Raw genomic sequence first — 17202 nt, 5'->3', positions numbered from 1 at the left:
CCTTTCTGTATTTTGAAAGTTAAGTAAATATATAAACAATAATAAATAAATATTAAATATATTAATTTTGAAAATTGATATATTTCAGTTCTTTATTTGTTTACTTACTTTTATTTATTCCCATACACTAATGGGGCACCAGAAAAAAGGAAGAAAAAAGAGAAACACACTTTGCGTGAGTCAGAATATTTTTTTTGAAAATCTAAAATATTTCCTCTTATTTCATGTAAACTTACATGGGATTAGGTATATGTGTATACCAAAAAAATGAAATAAAATAAAAATATAAATAACCGTTTTGAATCTATACATAGTAAGACTCTATGTTTCTATCCCCGTCAGAATAATTAGAATTTACGTAGGAGTTCGACTTTAGGCTTCAGATTAAAAACCAAGAGAGTTTCTAATTAGAAACCTTAAAGTACACGATGATTCTTCCTAGTAACTCTTCGCGCGTCCACTAATTTTAATGCGAGCTGTCCAACTGATAAATGTGCTTGCCTCGTTCGTTATTTCCCAGAATATTTCCCTGGACAACACACCTATACCAATAGCTGGTGCGCCTTCAAAAAAACTGGTAAGCTTCTCGTATAAAATCACAAGACTTTGAAATTTTGCCTTAGGTTGCCATTTACGTAAACGATGAAGATACGGGCATTTGTTTCCTATAGTTAAACTTCATTTTACATTTAATTTCTATTCAAAAGTTATATAAATAAAATATAATAAAATAATATTAAATAGAAGTATTATATAAATAAAATATAATAAAATAATACTAAATCGAAGTATTGCCATTATTCAATTCTTTTTAATTTTTTATTTATTTAACTATTTTTCTTTCTTTATTCTTCGTTTTTTTTCTATTTCTATTCTTCTATTTATTAAAAATCTTCCTTTGATCTTGCCAAATATTATGAGAATGGGAGGTTTGGTAGTTTCAGCACCACATTTGAGTCCGATTTTTGTGTTTTGCTATCAACACCAGCAAATCAAATAATTAATATTTTTATATAATATTTTTAGTTTCAAAGATCTCGTACAAGGTTTTTTTTACACGGGAACATCAACTGCAAAAATTTTTGAGGGCGTGGGAAAAGGTGTCCCTATTCCAATAATATCCTTCAATTAACGTGTCTGATTTCGCACTGATTTTTAGAAGGTCAAACATTTATGTACATATAGGTTGACTAGTTTTTTAGACTACAAAAAAAGAGCATAGTCAGTAGAAAAAGAACTCATATTTTCTTTGATTCTCTTCCAAAATTGAGATGAAGGTAATCTTTAGAATAACCCATAATTTAATAGTTTCCTACCACTATTCCCTTAGCTTCAATAGTATCTACATTTCTCAACATTCCCATTTGATGATGTTAAAATTCACAAATAACGAATTCGCCTACAAGAAAACAAATGTGGATGGGTTTAAAAAATGAGAAAACTCACAAATTTACAAGATATTGCAACTTTTGATTCATTCTATGGAATTTATCTGTAACTTGTTGCCTGTTGTGGCTAGACGTGCCACTTCGATATCAAATTTTCTTAGAATAAAAAAGTTTTTATGGAACCTCAAGGGCAGACCTCATTGATTTTCGTCCGCTTGCTCATGGACTTGTGTGTGAGGGTCCCACGTTCAAACGAACCTCGTAGGAAAAAACGCCCAAGTCGTCTTCCGGGATGATTAAAGCGGGTCAGCAGGACCGCGCTTATACTCGCAATCCTCCTCTTGAACTCTAACTATATAGTCCAAGGGAGACCCCAACATCGTCAATTTCATGATACCCTGCCTTCAAATTTGTGGACAGTGGTCCTTAAACGATGCTACCAGTGGACAGTGTAAATTTGTGATATTCTTAGATTGTGGTAGGGATCGCTGCCGACCAATATGTACTCCCTACAAACATAGGATGGGCAGTTTGCGGTGGAGCGATAGGTGAAGCACTAGATCGTCTAAGAAACCTGCGATTGATTGAGGATTACGATTTCAGGTATCAAGACTGCTAACATTTTTTATTTTATCCTATATTATTATATATCTATATTATTCCGAGAAAAATGTAGTTGGGAGAGGGGAGGGGGCACTTGCTGCCGTCCTTATTCCCCGACTCTCTAACTTACTTTTTTCTCTTAGTAACTTTAGTTTACATGTTATTGATCCTCTAAGACTAATGCTTAGCCCTTAGACCCTCGATTGATTTGATTATTTACTTCGAGAAATAAGGGTCTCCCCCGCAACTACATTTTACCGTATTATTCCTTTATGACAACATTGCAATTGTTTCACTATTGTCAAAATGTTGCTGTTGTTGACCAACATATAGTCCGGTCAAAATGATCTGAAGCTCGGCGCAGTTGCGTAAACAGTTGCGCACGAAGCGTTGCGGTGAGACGTGACGATTGAAATCCAGGAAGGACCCTTGTTGCCTCCACTCATGGCCGTATTTGGCGATGGTCCCACGACGATCTCGACCGCTAGCTTCACCGTGCCGCTTCGAGCGCAGCCGCTTACGTAACTGCACGGAGCTTTTTGTCGTTTTGATCCGATTACCGAATTTCATTGATGAACTTCAACAACCAGTGTTGCAGATTTTACGTGAACTACTCCGAGTGCGATCCTGCTGCAGCTGTCGGCGTTGGATACTACTTTATGAAACAAATGAAGGTAGACATGGTGTTGGGACCACCTTGTCCAAAAGGTCATATTTACTCGTCATTGCGGAGGGGGAATTTTGATTTGATAGGCTTCAAAGCCGCTTTTAGCAGCGAAGATAATGGCTCATTTATCTACGAAGTACGAGGTGCCTTGGATTGGTTGGGGATTTGTTACAGCTGCAGACTTTGCACTCGGCGCAAAGTATCCTTTTGCGACTACTATCATCGCAACCTCGCAAACGTAAGTTTGTCATATTTTCGAAGCTAATTCTTCTGTTCTGGGTCCCAGCCATTAATTGTTTTTGCTAATTATCAATTAATTACCGATTATTAGTGTTTTTACTTCTTTTTGACTCCTTTTACTTCCTCTTTTCGAATATTTAGAAGTCCTGATCAGTTCTTAAAGTTTTTCTTTGGCAAATAGGATCTTTGGATAAGAAAATTGGACAAGGAAGAATCGCCAACAAAAGTTCCCACTTTTACGTATTCGCATCGATTCCTTAATAATTACCGGCTGCCTGGGTAACGTGGACATCGGTGGCATTGAATTCATCACAGAAAGCGTCCTTGTTGCTCTCTTTAACGGTCTCCGTAGGTGCGCGAGCACTTACGATCCAGAGATTGAGTCCCCTACGATCCAGCAATCGTACAAAGGCGCATCTAGATGACGTTGAGTTTTGATTCTTCAAATTCCTTCACCAGGTTGTAGTCGTTCCTCACAGCTATCGCGCAGAAACCTATAGTCGGGTCAAAACGACATGATGCATTCGCGTACGCGCTCGAAGCGGCGCGGTAGAGGCGGGAGTTGAAGTAGAGATGGGACAATGACAAGCTGCAGCGATGCTACCAGCAAGGCTTGAACCACGATCCTAACCGCTATGCTCCGCCATCTCGAGAGAAGCCGCGTACGCAATTGCACCGTGCTTCATGTCGTTTTGACCCTACCATACTTTCCTTTCATCAGCATCGCCACAGTCGGTAGTGCGGTCTCCGATACTGATGATGGGACGATCTCTGATGTGTTTTTCCCTTTGTGCTTTGAAGAAAAGGTCTTCACACTTAAGATTTGGCTATTCCGTTGCGAGATTTTTGAAAGAATTCGACTGGAACAATTTATCTATCGTATACACCTCAAACGAAGTCAAGTACTGTGATGGCCTCGTTGCAGATGTTGAGGTAAGGAATTCATAGAGCACAGTATCCACAGGATTCTTCCGTATGATCTTTTTTTTTTGATAGGCAGCACTAAACGATCAGATCCTGTACAATCCAGATATAGTGTATAAACAACAGATCAATAGACAAGATATCGATCCCCTTGGTTATGCACTGAACGAAATTCGTCGACGATCACGCAGTTAGTGTTCTGTCCGCATTTTTACTGCGGTAAGATCAAGAAATGGATAATTTTTTTTCATTACAGTTGTTCTGGTATGCTTGGATACTGGAAAGGATCGGCGAGATTTTTTGATTCGTACATCACAACTAGGGATGTCAACCGATGAATTTGTTTATGTTTTTATGTCAATGAGAGGATACGCTTTTGGTTCGTCGATTAAAATCTTCATTTTAAATAGTTATTAAAGTTCTAAACAGGTAAATATCATATTAAATGGCTTACATTTGAAATTTCAGGTCAATCTGGCACAGGCAAAGAAGTATGTGAGTGCAGCATTTCCGCTTTCGCATTAAGTCTGTTATTTTTCAACGATTATTTACTATCTTAACTATTTGTTATTCTATTATTTTTTCTTTGTTCCACATATATTCACTTTATTTTACTTGTAGTTGCTTCTCGCAGTAACTCACTTATGCCTTTTATTTTTGTTTTTGGGAATTTTGTACTATTCTATATGTATCCAAATTTAAATCGATCTTCTCAGATTCACATGAGCATGTTTCAATGAAGAGATCGACCTTAAGGCTATTTCCATAATTTTATTCTTTCTTTCTGCTGCACAAAAAGTAAGGTCCCATCTTGACGCGTTTGGCTTCAAAGCAGCAGCAGTGTATTCGTTATCGTAGGCGTGGGAAGCTCTTTTTGTAAATGCATATCTAATCTTCCGTAATTTTTTTTGGAAATACTTCATTTTTTTTGTAGATTAAAGTATGTGTGTATATTTTTCTGGCGTTAATCAATCCACGTGGGATGCGCCAACGCATTCTGCAACTGCAATTGCAATTCGTAATCGTTGAGGTTTTAGAATGTGTGTTGGCCTATATAATGACTTGCGGGGGTCAGCCAATGTGTTAACCCAGTGTTTTCATCCTCCCAGACAAGTCTCGTACCAATTTATCGACCCCGCAGGGATGAAAGCTTGGTTGGCATTAGGTCGGTTTCAAACCATCGATCGATCGCATAGTCATAGCGGATCCTCTTACCGACTACACTACACCCGCTTTCCGTAAATTAATCAGAAATTATATTTCATCAGGCACTTTTATTGCAACTGTAAGTTTTTACGTCACGTACAGGAACTGTAAGCTGAAACGAAACGAATGCTTCGAATAATAGTAGTTTACTGCAAGTGGCTATTTGTGAGCGTCTTTCTCGTCGTTGCCTTCTTTTCATTTGTTATGGGACCCTAAATTACCTATGGGCGTTTCCTCTTTTGAAAATTTCTATCTTTTTTAATCAAATGATTGTTTCTTGTCATTCACAAAATCCATTGAGATGGTTTTTTTTTTCAGGAAAATGACACATATGAGCAAAATCCACTGAGATGTAAACAATTGACCAACACAACAACAACAAACAAAAAGTAAACAATTTATCCATGTTCTAGTGTCAAATGGACTCACACCTTTATGGGAAGATATCGTGAACAAGAATGCAGATGGAATGGACAATATTGCTAAGGAGGCTGCAAAACGAGTGTTCATTGTGGGTCCTTTTTCCTCAAAAGTTGTGGAAATATAGGGGGGGGGGGGCTTCTAGGAAGAGACAAACATGGACAACTATATTTTCAGGTGGATTTGAGCGCTCAAATCGAAGATCCGTTGCTCGTGGAATCGTTCAAAAAACGCGTAGTTCCACGTGTTCGAGCTGATCCACTATATTGCGACACGCCAGCATGTCTTAACAACACAAATCAAACGGTTAGTTTTGAAAAAAAGGGTTAAGTTGGTCACCCAACCCCCCCCCCCCCTGGTATCCGTTTATCTACCGTAGCCTAGTCTGAGTCTGGGAAAAAGGATCTCGCGTGAGGATTTCTCACCTTCTGTAGCAGGAGAATGACCTGCCAACCCCGCCACCCCCCTATGATTTGAAGGGCCAGTCTTGTTGTGTAAAATTCAGTCGAAATTCTAGTGAGCTCTGTTCCTTTGTTGTTTTTGTTTTATGGCACACCTGTAGGTGTTTTCAATAAATAAATAAATAATCGAACAGATAGTTTTGTTGACGTCAGTTTTTTTTTTCTTTCGAAAACACTGTTGTGTGCTTAGATGGGCAGCTTTGCACGACACCTTCACGATGCATTTTTCATGTATGCATCGGCGCTCGGAAGGGCGGATGCAGTTCAGGCGGATGGTCATCAAGACGCCACCGTAATGACTACAGCTATGGTGGGAAGCTTTCAAGGTGAGCATCTGTGACTTCATTGTAATAGATTTTAGCCAATGTAAACACTTGCATCCAGAAAAAGAAATTGAGTAATGGAGAGTTTTTTTGGTTAATTCGCAGTACCTTTTTTTTGTTTTCAAAAAATTGAAGAAAAGTGAATTCTTGTTGAACCCGCGATAGTTGCGTCGAGCGATGTGCGATCCGTTTTAGAGATCAGAATTCGTAAATTTGAAGCGCAATGACAAGTGGTGAGCCTATTATTTATATATAATTTTTATTACTAATTATATTAATTATAATTAGGCATATAAGGTATGAAATTTTTTAGGCATTCCTCTTTTTCTATACATAACACGAATCTTAGCTTCAGCGGCCCGCAATAAATGCACAGAAGAAAAAAAACAAATGGTGTCGAAAATGCTCCATTTTTTCCATTTGACACTCGAGTTTAATAATTTAAAGGAGCGAGAATCCACGGAATTTCAGTTCAGGCGGATGGATGCATTAAAAATGTTACAATTAAAGCTTCTAATGGAATGAGAAATCCTTGACGTTTGTCACCAGACGTTTGTCTTTCTAGGTTTAACCGGAATGGTGACAATTAATTCAAATGGAAGTCGTCTGCCACTGTACACAGTTTATGGGCTGGATAAGAATGGCCAACAGCAAGCGTACATCAATATTTCTTGCGTTGATGAATCAAATGTGGTAGGTTTTAAATAGAAATCTAGTGGTTTACATAATTTTATTGGCAAAAATACAAGAATACTTAGATTCTTCAACGAATGTATACAGATGAAGCGAATACTATATGGTCAACAAGAGGAGGAAAGAAGTAAATTCATAAGCGAACGATTATTTTTCTTTATTATTATTTATTGATTTTTTTAACCAGTCCTGATATTTAAGACCACTTACGATGCCTATATGTGGATACTCGGGAACCGAATGCCCTCTATCGTTTTGGGAACAATATTTGATCTACATTGTCATTGCTATATCACTGGCTGCTTTACTGTTTTTAGCACTTTTGTGCTTAACAGTTATGACAGTAAGGTGCGTAAGTTGGTTCCGTTACCGTGCATGCATGCTGATGATGATATTACTAAATTTTTGGGGAACGGTCAAGAGGTACCGAAGGTGATGTGCCGCCACGTATCCAGAAGGGTAATGAGTGACGATAATTGGAATTTTAACATACACATATGTAATATAATGTAAATATTTAAAGAATTGAAGTTTTGCCGTCTCTTTGAGGATGTATGTAAGAGGATCTATGTAAGATGGAAGAATCTAAGAGACTTGCGAAGGCAGATGAGAAGGGGTTGCAAAATTACCGTGTGATGAGTAAGGTGAAGGTCAAATAGCAAAAAGTGGAAGTGAAAAATGAATTGGAAACTTTTTGCGCTGAGAAAAATTTAAGTGAAGTAGTTTGGTAAGCGAGAAAAGAGCGGAATGATCAATTTGATTGACACAGCTCATTTTCTCCTCAAATAGATAAATGTTAAGACTCCTATGCCTCCTCCAGTACGAGTTGTCGGAGATGTATTCCGCCACCGTTCCAAGAGATTCAACGAGGAAAAAAGTAGCAGTAAGACAAGGGGATCAGCGTAAGGATTCGTGTACAGTGCTGAGTATCCAGTGAGCGATAGGACAGAGGTATAGCAGATCTCTACCATCGATCGATCACTGCGATCGGCTGAGTACTAGATCAATTTTATGTGGATCTGCTCATTACTCACTGATCATTCAACTCGTTCCTCACTAATTATGAACTCAGGAAGAAAGTGATTAGGTTGAAGACTCGTGTATTTTAAATGACGCTTGTAACTCGTGATTCCGCTACGTATGTCCTTCTACTATGGGCGGGTGTAGCGCAGTCGTTCAGATGTTCTCCTGTGACTGCACAATCGATTGATGGTTCGTGATCGCCCTCGTGTCCAGCCTCTCATTGATTCCTCCAGGGTTGACGAATTGGTTCTCGGCGTGTGTGTAGGAATAAAAACACTGACTTGGCACATCGGCTAGCCCTGCAAGTCATGGTATAGGCTAGTTCGTAAACCTCAAACGATTTTGAATAGGAGTGATGGCGTTGACGCAATCCCAAAATGTCAACGCGTTCGCTTAAACCCACTTTTTTATTCTTCGTGTTTTTTTTTACACATTTGATAGGTAAATTTAATTAATTATTTAAAGTAACCAGAATGACACTGATCAGAAAACACTCCAGGGTGAATGTTCAGGAGAGTTCGGTTGTGGGTGAAAAAAAGTTTGTTTGTGCGCTTTTGCAGCTGGAAAAAAAAACGAGTCCGTCGGTCATTATATAAAAAAAGTATTAAGTTAAAATGGGATTGAAAAATTTATGTTCGAAGAATCGCGTCGTATAATTTTTTTTCTAAACCTAACCCATAATTCAGCTATTTCTTAAATGCATTGGCACGAAAAGTTAAATCTAGCTGGATTGAAAGCAGTGAAAGAACAAAACTTAGTTTTTTCTCGGATTCTCAGGATATGTTACAGTAGAAGGATGAAAAAGTCCGTCGTCAAAATGAATTGCTACGTATTTTTGAATGATAAAAAGCGAAATAAATGCAAAAGAAACTGGAAGAGATGAAGAATGGGATAGTACCTTTTTTTAAAAACTGCTCTAGAAAAAAATCTGACGAATAAATGCAGATATTTTTATTTGCAGAGCTAAAAAAATCGAACAGAAAAGGCTTTATGCTGAATGGCAGATTCCGCAAAATTCTCTCGTTGAGGTCAAAAAGGTTAGCTACGCTTTTTTTCTAAATAATGCTTATGTTACTATCCCAGTGTTATCCAGGGCGATCGACACAGTAACAGATCACTTCAATCTGATCCATCTACGTTTACTGGAAGTAACACATTCGACAATGAGAGCAGCACGTTTAAATTCTATTTTATGAATAAGGTTTGATATTATTTCCTTTAGAAATGATGATATTAATATGAAAAATTTGATTTTTATTGCTCTTCAGGAACCAGTTCTAGTAACCGAACACTCACCTGGACCGCTTACCCAGTTGGAGCAGGATTTGTTTGTTAAGGTTTGTTAAGGCTGCTGAGTTTTACGCAAGTAAAAAAGTCTCATCACTTTTGTAAATAAATAATACAAAAAAGATGTGAAGAACCTATTTGTAAATGAATAACACAAAAGATAGATATGCACCTATTTGAGGGAAATAATAAAAAAAAGGATCTGCACCTATTTGAGGGAAAGCATGACGTCACTATTGCGAGACAGCTCTGTTTTTTTTTTCGAAAAATCTTCAATTTCTCTCTTTTTGAAATCTTGGCGTTGTGAACTGCATTTATGTTCTCTCGTTATGCCAACAAGGTTTTGGTGAAACATTATTAGTGACATATTTGTCCAATTTTAAATTTTAAAATCAAATTGAAATTAAAAAAATAGTCTTTTTTAAATAAAAGAATAAAATTAAAAATAAAGTTAATAATTAATAAAATAATTTAAATAAAATTTAAAATAGAGTAAAATAAATAAATTTTTAAAATATATAATAAATAACAGCTAAGCATCACTTAAAAGATCCTGGAAACGAGCAATTATTGTAACAATTTTCAAAAAAAGAAGAGAATAGAATTTCCACCACTTCTACATTTTGCAGCTACGAAAATTGGAACACGACAATGTGAACAAATTTATCGGTGTTTCTATGGATGGAATGAATCACTTAGTGGTTTGGAGGATGTGTGCTCGAGGTAGCCTTCAGGTAATTATTTTAATATTAGTTCTTTAAATCTTGATATTAATGCTTTACTTTTTTAAAATATATTCAGAAAAGCTAATTGTAATTATTTCCTTATTTTTCTTATCATTACTATTTAACTATTTGTTATATTTTTGTTTTTAAATTTTTGTTTCTAGGATATGCATGGGCATGTAATTTTATCGTTCTCTTACTAGTCAATCTATCGATAATACTGTTTCCAATAAAATTATTTACAAAATTTCTGATATTAATTGTAATTGTTGTAACTGTAACTGATACTGTAACGTTTTATATCAATTGTGTTTTTCAGACTATCATTTCTAAAGGTGTGTTCACATTTGATTCATTTTTTATAACCTGCATCATACGAGATATTGCGGAGGTAGGAGCCTCATAATCCTAGTAGTGCTCAACATTTCCTGATCAATGCTTTTCCTTTTCAGGCTCTTCACTATCTACATCAGTCTTTCTTGGATTCTGTTGGAAATCTCACCTCTGGCATATGTCTAGTGAACGATAGTTGGCAAGTGAAAATCTCAGGATTTGGTATTTCACGTTACATGGATCGTGAAGTTATGAAATGTGAGAAAATTTCGAGAAAAATCGGCAGTCCTTTATTTGAAGGCATCACCCCCAGAATCTGAGGTGGTACAGATTTCAGGTGGAGTATTCGTATACAGGATCGTATATTATGGAAAGGTGTGTGATTCCGTCCATTTCTTCCTAATTGCCGTAAAAAAACGGTCCAGAAGATGTGCGCAAGGCTGGCGCGCTCCAATCGAACTCGTTCTGGAAAATAGCGCCCCAGAACGTACCTTCCGGGCCGTTTTCTACGGCAATTAGGAAGAAATGAACAGAATCGCCCTTCTCTCAATAATTTACGATCCCGTATACGAATACTCCACCGGAAATCCATACCACTCCAGATTTGTAGGGTGATGCCTTCAAAACCCTAAAATTCTTAAAATTTTCAGCATCTTTATGGGTCGCTCCTGAACATCTTTCCGAGGATCCGGTAGGTCAGTCGAAACCGGGTGACATTTATTCGTTTGCTATTATTTGTTCCGAAGTGATAACGAGAAAACCCGCATGGAATATTACTGAACGTACTGAGAACAACGATGGTATTTTCTTATCTATTTAATTATTTTTTGTTTACAGTACATTCTATCATTTTTCTTGATTCCACGGACTACACACTATTTTTTTGTTTGTTTAGAATTCATTAACCGTTTTTTTTTTTGTGTTTAGAGCTCATCTACCGCATAAAGAGAGGTGGATCAAGAATTATACGTCCTGAAATAGCTCTGGATAGTGTCGATATAAGCTCGTCGCTTGTAAGTTTCTGAATTATGTATTTGAAAATGTTTATTCAAAACAGGAGCAAAAATTAAATAAATGTTTAGTAAACAAATATAAACGCAAAGCGTTATATGCATACTAATACACTGTTTTTGAAAAAGGAGGTTTACTAATTTTTTTTTGCATTTGAATCGATCTATGTAGTTGCTGCTGTGGATTTCATTTTAATTATTTCTTTCCTCTTTTTGTTATTTTTGCTCCTTTTAACTTTCAATTACGTTTTTTCATCCATATTTATCTTTATTTTTGTCCATTCATCTTCCATTTTCCATTCATTCTTCATTCATTTGTCATTTTTTTAAAGTATTTTTTATCTGTTTGTTATTGAAATTCTCAATGTTTTTCTCCTTTCACCTTTGCCTTTTTCGGCTCTCATCCTTTCCAGGAACGTTGTTGGTTCCAGATTAACCTTGTCAGAGACTGTTGGAGCCAAAATCCTTCGGATCGACCGATGACTGAGTTTATCGTCCGCCAAATGCGAGATATGATGAGGTCATGGAAGAAGACGAATCTTATGGATCATGTGTTTTCAATGTTGGAACAGTACACCTCTAGCCTTGAATTAGAAGTCTGTTTTTCACTTTTTGTCTCTTAGCCTCCGAAAAAAATCGATTTATTCAGGTTGATGATCGAACCAAAGAACTTTCCGAGGAGAAGAAAAAAGCGGATGTTTTATTGGGAAGAATGTTGCCGAAGTAAGTACCTCTATTTTTACGCAAATTGGCTACGGAATATGTGCATTTATCTAAAAATTCCAGGCAAGTAGCTGAGCGACTCAAACTGGGACAGACGGTGGAGCCTGAAAGCTTTGACAGCGTAACTGTGTTCTTCTCAGATGTTGTAAAATTCACACAATTAGCCGCAAAATGCACTCCAATCCAGGTTTGCGAACATTTGAATCTTGGTCTCAAATAGTGTTTCATTCATTTTAAACTAAATGCTATTATTTGGAACCAAAACAATGTTAAAAGTTGAAACATTACATTTTAAAAACGATCCGAACACTATTGCGTTCAGAAAATCAACGGCTGAGACGTGTACTTTTGACCAGATCGTCATAACTCATAGTTCCCTCAGAATGAGATTCTCACATGGTTACTGAAAGTTTCATTCATGTAGTACAGAGATAGCGCAGTCGGTAAGAAGTTCCGCTGTATGCACGATCGCTTGGAGGTTCGAATCCGCTCTAGTGCGCCATTCATCCCTCCGGAGTCGATAAATTGGTAGCAGACTTGTCTGTGAGGATAAAAGCACTGACTTGACATATCGGCTAGCCTCCGCAAGTCACTGTATGGGCCAATTACACGTTCGTGAACCTCAAACGATTCTGAATTGAAGTGAACGTAGTGGCGCTGGTCCCAAGCGGATTGATTAACTCAAAATTCAGTTAATCCATCAGTTCAACCACTGAGTTTTCCGTTTTAGTTCTTAAGAATTTTTTTGATGACCTCTTTTGTTCGAAGATCATGCAGATTTTTAGGTTGTGAGCTTGTTGAACGAATTGTACAGCAATTTTGATGCGATCATTGAAAAATGTGATGTCTACAAGGTAAACCAATTTATACGAAAATATCATTTCGGCAAAATCTGACATTACATCTTTCTCTTAAGGTGGAGTCAATCGGTGATGGATATCTATGTGTCTCAGGACTACCAGTACGTAATGGATCCGATCACATCAAGGAGATCGTTGATATGTCGTTAGCGTTTATGGAATATGTGCGAGAATTTAGGATTTTATCGTTGCCAAGGGAAAGAGTTGAATTACGAATAGGAATTAACAGCGGTAAGCTTGGAACATATGGAAAATTAATAAATAAAAAACATAAGGAATTTCTAATATTAGCTAAACTTCTAAGTTTAAAACAGAATTTTTGAGCAAACGTACAAAAATGAGAAGAAAGTCCGTGAAGCAGGATAATCTACTGATGTTTAGTACTGAGCAGGCGTTATCAACGATGAAAAATCCACCGTCAGACACGGATGCAACGAAAAATTGGATTTTCATACTTATATTTTACTAAGGAATTGGTTAATTACTGGGAATTATGCAAACTTTTGAATCTAACAGGGAACGCCAATGAAATTTTTTTCCAAATCATGATCTTAGAGCACTGATCAACCGAAAAATTCTAGAAATTTGACTTCAAGACTCACATTCACATTAATGAAATGGTTTTGAATATAAGTCATTTTTTCACAAAAATTTAATACGATTCCATTCTTATTTCTTTATTTGCATTTATCATAATCTTTAGGTGGATGTGTGGCGGGTGTAGTTGGCCTACGGATGCCTCGTTACTGCCTCTTTGGTGATACTGTCAACACAGCATCACGAATGGAAAGTAATGGGAAAGGTCGCTTTCGCTTATTTTTACATATTTTTTTATTTGGAAAGCGGAAACGAAAAATATTCAGTTACTGGTTATGAATGTGGTTTTAGCTAATCACATTCATCTCTCCCAGTCTTCTCATTCACTGCTGATCTCGAAATTCCAATCTCAATATGAAACAGAACGGAGAGGAGAAGTTATCATTAAGGTAGTTATTTCTTCATCTGGTTTCTCAGCCTTTCTGAGTCATATTAATGATAGTTTAATAGAATTTTATGAAAATATTAAACCTAACAGTTATCGTCAACAGTCTTTCTGGGATCATCGTCGGCAGGAAATACCTCGCCATAGCTTGCCCTGATCTGTCCTTCACCATCCTTTGTCGTTACCGTAATGTTTTCTGCTCCAATGTCTTCCACCGTTCCCAACACGTAATCTTCCTGCACATCCGGCGCTCATACGAGGCGACCGAAATTCCGTGCCACCATTTCAAACAGGACAGCCAATCAATAGGCGCTAAAATTAGTAGTCGACAACAAACCTAACAGTGTTTGCCGGCAAGCGGGAGAAGCTTCGTCAGCACCCTTTTGATTGTTTGTGGCGCATAGGGCCGATCTCTTAGAAGTGATAGGTTATAAGGTGCCGCATAGGTCCATAGGTAGGTGGGGGGTGCGGAAAAAAGAATTCAACGGCTTCTCAACAGCGGGTTTTAAGTCAGTGAAGGAATCAAACAGGTTTTGGTCCAGGAAGTTCTTAAAGGCAACACCTCACGAATCTGACGTGGAATGGATTTCCGAGAGCCAAAGTCTATACGGGGGCGTAGATTGCAAAAACGGGTGGAATTTCGCTCATCTTTCCCTGCGTCACTGTAAACGGACAGCTTCAGAATGCGGTTCCATACAACGTCCTCTATTGCAACGCGACACTCTTGCGCCCCACCCCCGCCTGCGATTCGTCGAAAATCTAATCGGACGCTGCGGTGGGCAATTCATTGCATTCGACGAATCGCATGCGGGGGCGGGGAGCAAGGATGGCGAGTTGCAATAGAGGACGTCGTAAAGGACCGCATTCCGAAGCCGCCTGTTTACAGTGACGCAGGGAGAGATGAGCGAGATCCCACCTGTTTTTGCAATCTACGCCTCCGTAACCTTTCGCGCTCGGAAATCCATACCACGTCAGATTCGTGGGGTGATGCCTTCACGAGCTCGATACGGGCGGTAGTCTGATGGCACGATGCCTATGGAGTAGGTGAGTGGAGATCGTTCCCCAACCCAGGTGCTCAGGTGGGCAGCGAGTGATCGAAGCGGCATTCGCTGCGATCAGCGCATAGGATACCCATTACAATAGAACTTCCAAGAGCATCGAGTGAACCCTGATTACAACGGTGCCGTAACACTAACGCGGCGCTCTTATATACCTTTGGCTAGAAAGCTTCCAGAATCATTTAGCTCTCTTCCTTGAACCCCAGGAAAAGGTGTGTAGCTAGCTCTCAAACGTCCTTTTTCCAGGAAGTAAAAAAAAGCAAACAGTCAATCTAATATTTTATCTTTGATTTCCAGGGAAAAGGTGTGATGGAGACGTATTGGGTGCTCGGGCATCGAATCCCTTCTTCATTTCGTGTTAAGGAACGTGAACAGAAGGAAAGCACTAATGATTCCCATTCTCAGACTATCTCTTCTCTTTACGATGACGAAGTGTTTCGTAATGAACACAATAGAAGTATCTCGCAACAATTATAAATCAAAAATAGGGAAATTTGACTTTTTTTTTAGATTTTTCTAATCATTTCACTTTCCGTTGTTGAAATAATTGTCAGTCATATTTGAAATAAATCTTGCCTTCTAATTATATATGAAATAAATTTTGCGATATGTACTGTTTCTACTCATAACTTAATTTTTTCGTTTTTATTGTGCATATGGAAAAAAAAAGATTAGTTGAGTATGAATGTTGCAACAGCTGTCACTACGATTCGTTGCTATTACGGTGGTGGTTTTAAAGATATAAGTATTGATTATTAGAATCGTGGTGATCTTTTTGTGGAACTCCATTCACATACAGAAATCAATGAAATTAAAATAAAAATAGAAAATTGGAATTAAAATAAAAATCGACGTAATTATTTAGCAGCACTTATGCTTGTGTTGCTGCTTGCACAAAAATGACTTTACAGAAATTCTGTGCTCCTAGTGAATTCCAAAATATGAATCCAGGATAAAGTTTGAAAGAATTGGAAAGGGATTAATTACCGTTACTGTGGCTAGTGTATTTAAGTTTTGCAGCTGTAAAATCACCAAAGTTTCAGCGATAAAGGTAGAATTATGCTGGAGGAGATGAGAAAGCACAATTTATTCAATAGTGGAGATGCTGTTGTGCAATTCCTGAGAAAATTCCTGTTATACCTGAGAAATCGAATGTTAGTTAAAGGCATCACTCCACGAATCTGAGCTGGTACGAATTTCAGGTGGAGTATTCGTATGCGGGATCGTAGATTATGGGAAGGGGGTGATTCCGTCCATTTCTTGCTAATTCCCGTATAAAACGGCCCGGAAGATGCGGCGCGTGCACAAGGCTGGCGCGCTCCAATCGAACTCGTTGTGGAAAATAGCGCGCCGGAACGCTTGAAGCCGTGTCTTCTTCCGGGCCGTTTTTTACGACGATTAGGAAGAAATGGACGGAATCACCGCCCTCTCTATAATTTTTCCCGTATACGAATACTCAACCTGAAATCCGCACCACCTCAGATTTTTGGGGTGATGCCTTTAAAAGGTAACAGGTGCTGTTTTGTTGCCATTTCGATGATTGCAGGGATACAATTGGAATATACGTGGATATAATCTGTCAGAAAACTAAGGAAACACGCTAAGGAAAGAAACCGCTTGGCTGGAATTTTAAAAATATCCATTGCAGAAAAACAGTGTTGATCAGAGGAATAAAAGGTGTTGAAGAGCGGAAGAAGAGGGCATTGTCGAAGAACATTCAATCGCTTTCATATGACTTCATTTGGCTGGACTTCCTCTCTTTTTACCGATCTCTATAGCCTCAAACAATATTATCTCATCTCAAATAAAGTGAAATGAAGATAACGAGGATATGTGAGGGAAGTGTTGGGAATTTTGGTCGTAAAGGGGGTGTCGGGTTGGGGGGGGTCGTAAGGGGGCGTCGGAAAATTGAGAAAAAATTAAGGTAGGGGTCGGAAAATTAGGAAAAAATGAAGGGAGCAAAGAAAAAAGACGATGTGTTGTTTTTAAATGAACACATTTTAATAAAATTTAGTGTGATTTATTTTTGTAATTTAGGGTTCACCAGAAAAACAGAAGCGAAAACTGCACTGCTTCTATTCAGACGTTATGCTGAAACGTGAAGGAAGATTAGCAATGAATGGCACGTTTTTACCGCATATCAGAAGATATTCACAACTAAAACGTATTCTAAAGTTTTTTCAGGTCCCAATATCTGCGACTAAAAAGTGGAAGTTGCCTCAAGGAAGAAAAAACGTCAATGATGCGTATTCAGCACTTGCGTTCAAAAAAAATTT

The 17202-nt window shown here is 37.9% G+C and overlaps 1 protein-coding gene across 2 annotated transcripts; it reads left to right on the top strand.

Moving 5' to 3' along the window:
• Positions 1-130: 130 nt before the first annotated feature.
• RB195_000198 (uncharacterized protein) lies at positions 131-15403 on the top strand (the record flags this gene model as incomplete). Of its 2 annotated transcripts, none has more annotated exons than XM_064196398.1 (30): positions 131-175; positions 1861-1991; positions 2590-2699; positions 2764-2896; positions 3720-3831; positions 3895-4012; positions 4079-4201; positions 4291-4317; positions 5442-5539; positions 5626-5754; positions 6100-6235; positions 6798-6925; positions 6991-7052; positions 7127-7273; positions 8910-8985; positions 9042-9149; positions 9217-9285; positions 9865-9969; positions 10280-10351; positions 10413-10551; positions 10944-11093; positions 11221-11306; positions 11735-11899; positions 11953-12026; positions 12090-12213; positions 12812-12880; positions 12943-13117; positions 13590-13688; positions 13775-13872; positions 15224-15403. In XM_064196398.1, 30 exons carry the CDS (start codon positions 131-133, stop codon positions 15401-15403), a joined length of 3288 nt encoding a protein of 1095 aa, XP_064052278.1. The 2 variants fall into 2 exon arrangements, with proteins under 2 accessions (XP_064052278.1, XP_064052279.1); XM_064196397.1 differs by lacking the exon at positions 131-175 and adding an exon at positions 470-577.
• Between the last annotated feature and the right edge of the window lie 1799 nt (positions 15404-17202).

The sequence above is a fragment of the Necator americanus genome, chromosome IV (assembly GCF_031761385.1).
Source record: "Necator americanus strain Aroian chromosome IV, whole genome shotgun sequence".
NCBI lineage: Eukaryota > Metazoa > Nematoda > Chromadorea > Rhabditida > Ancylostomatidae > Necator > Necator americanus.
The sequence above is the reverse complement of the archived record's forward strand: the minus strand, read 5'-3'. Positions and strand labels throughout refer to the sequence as shown.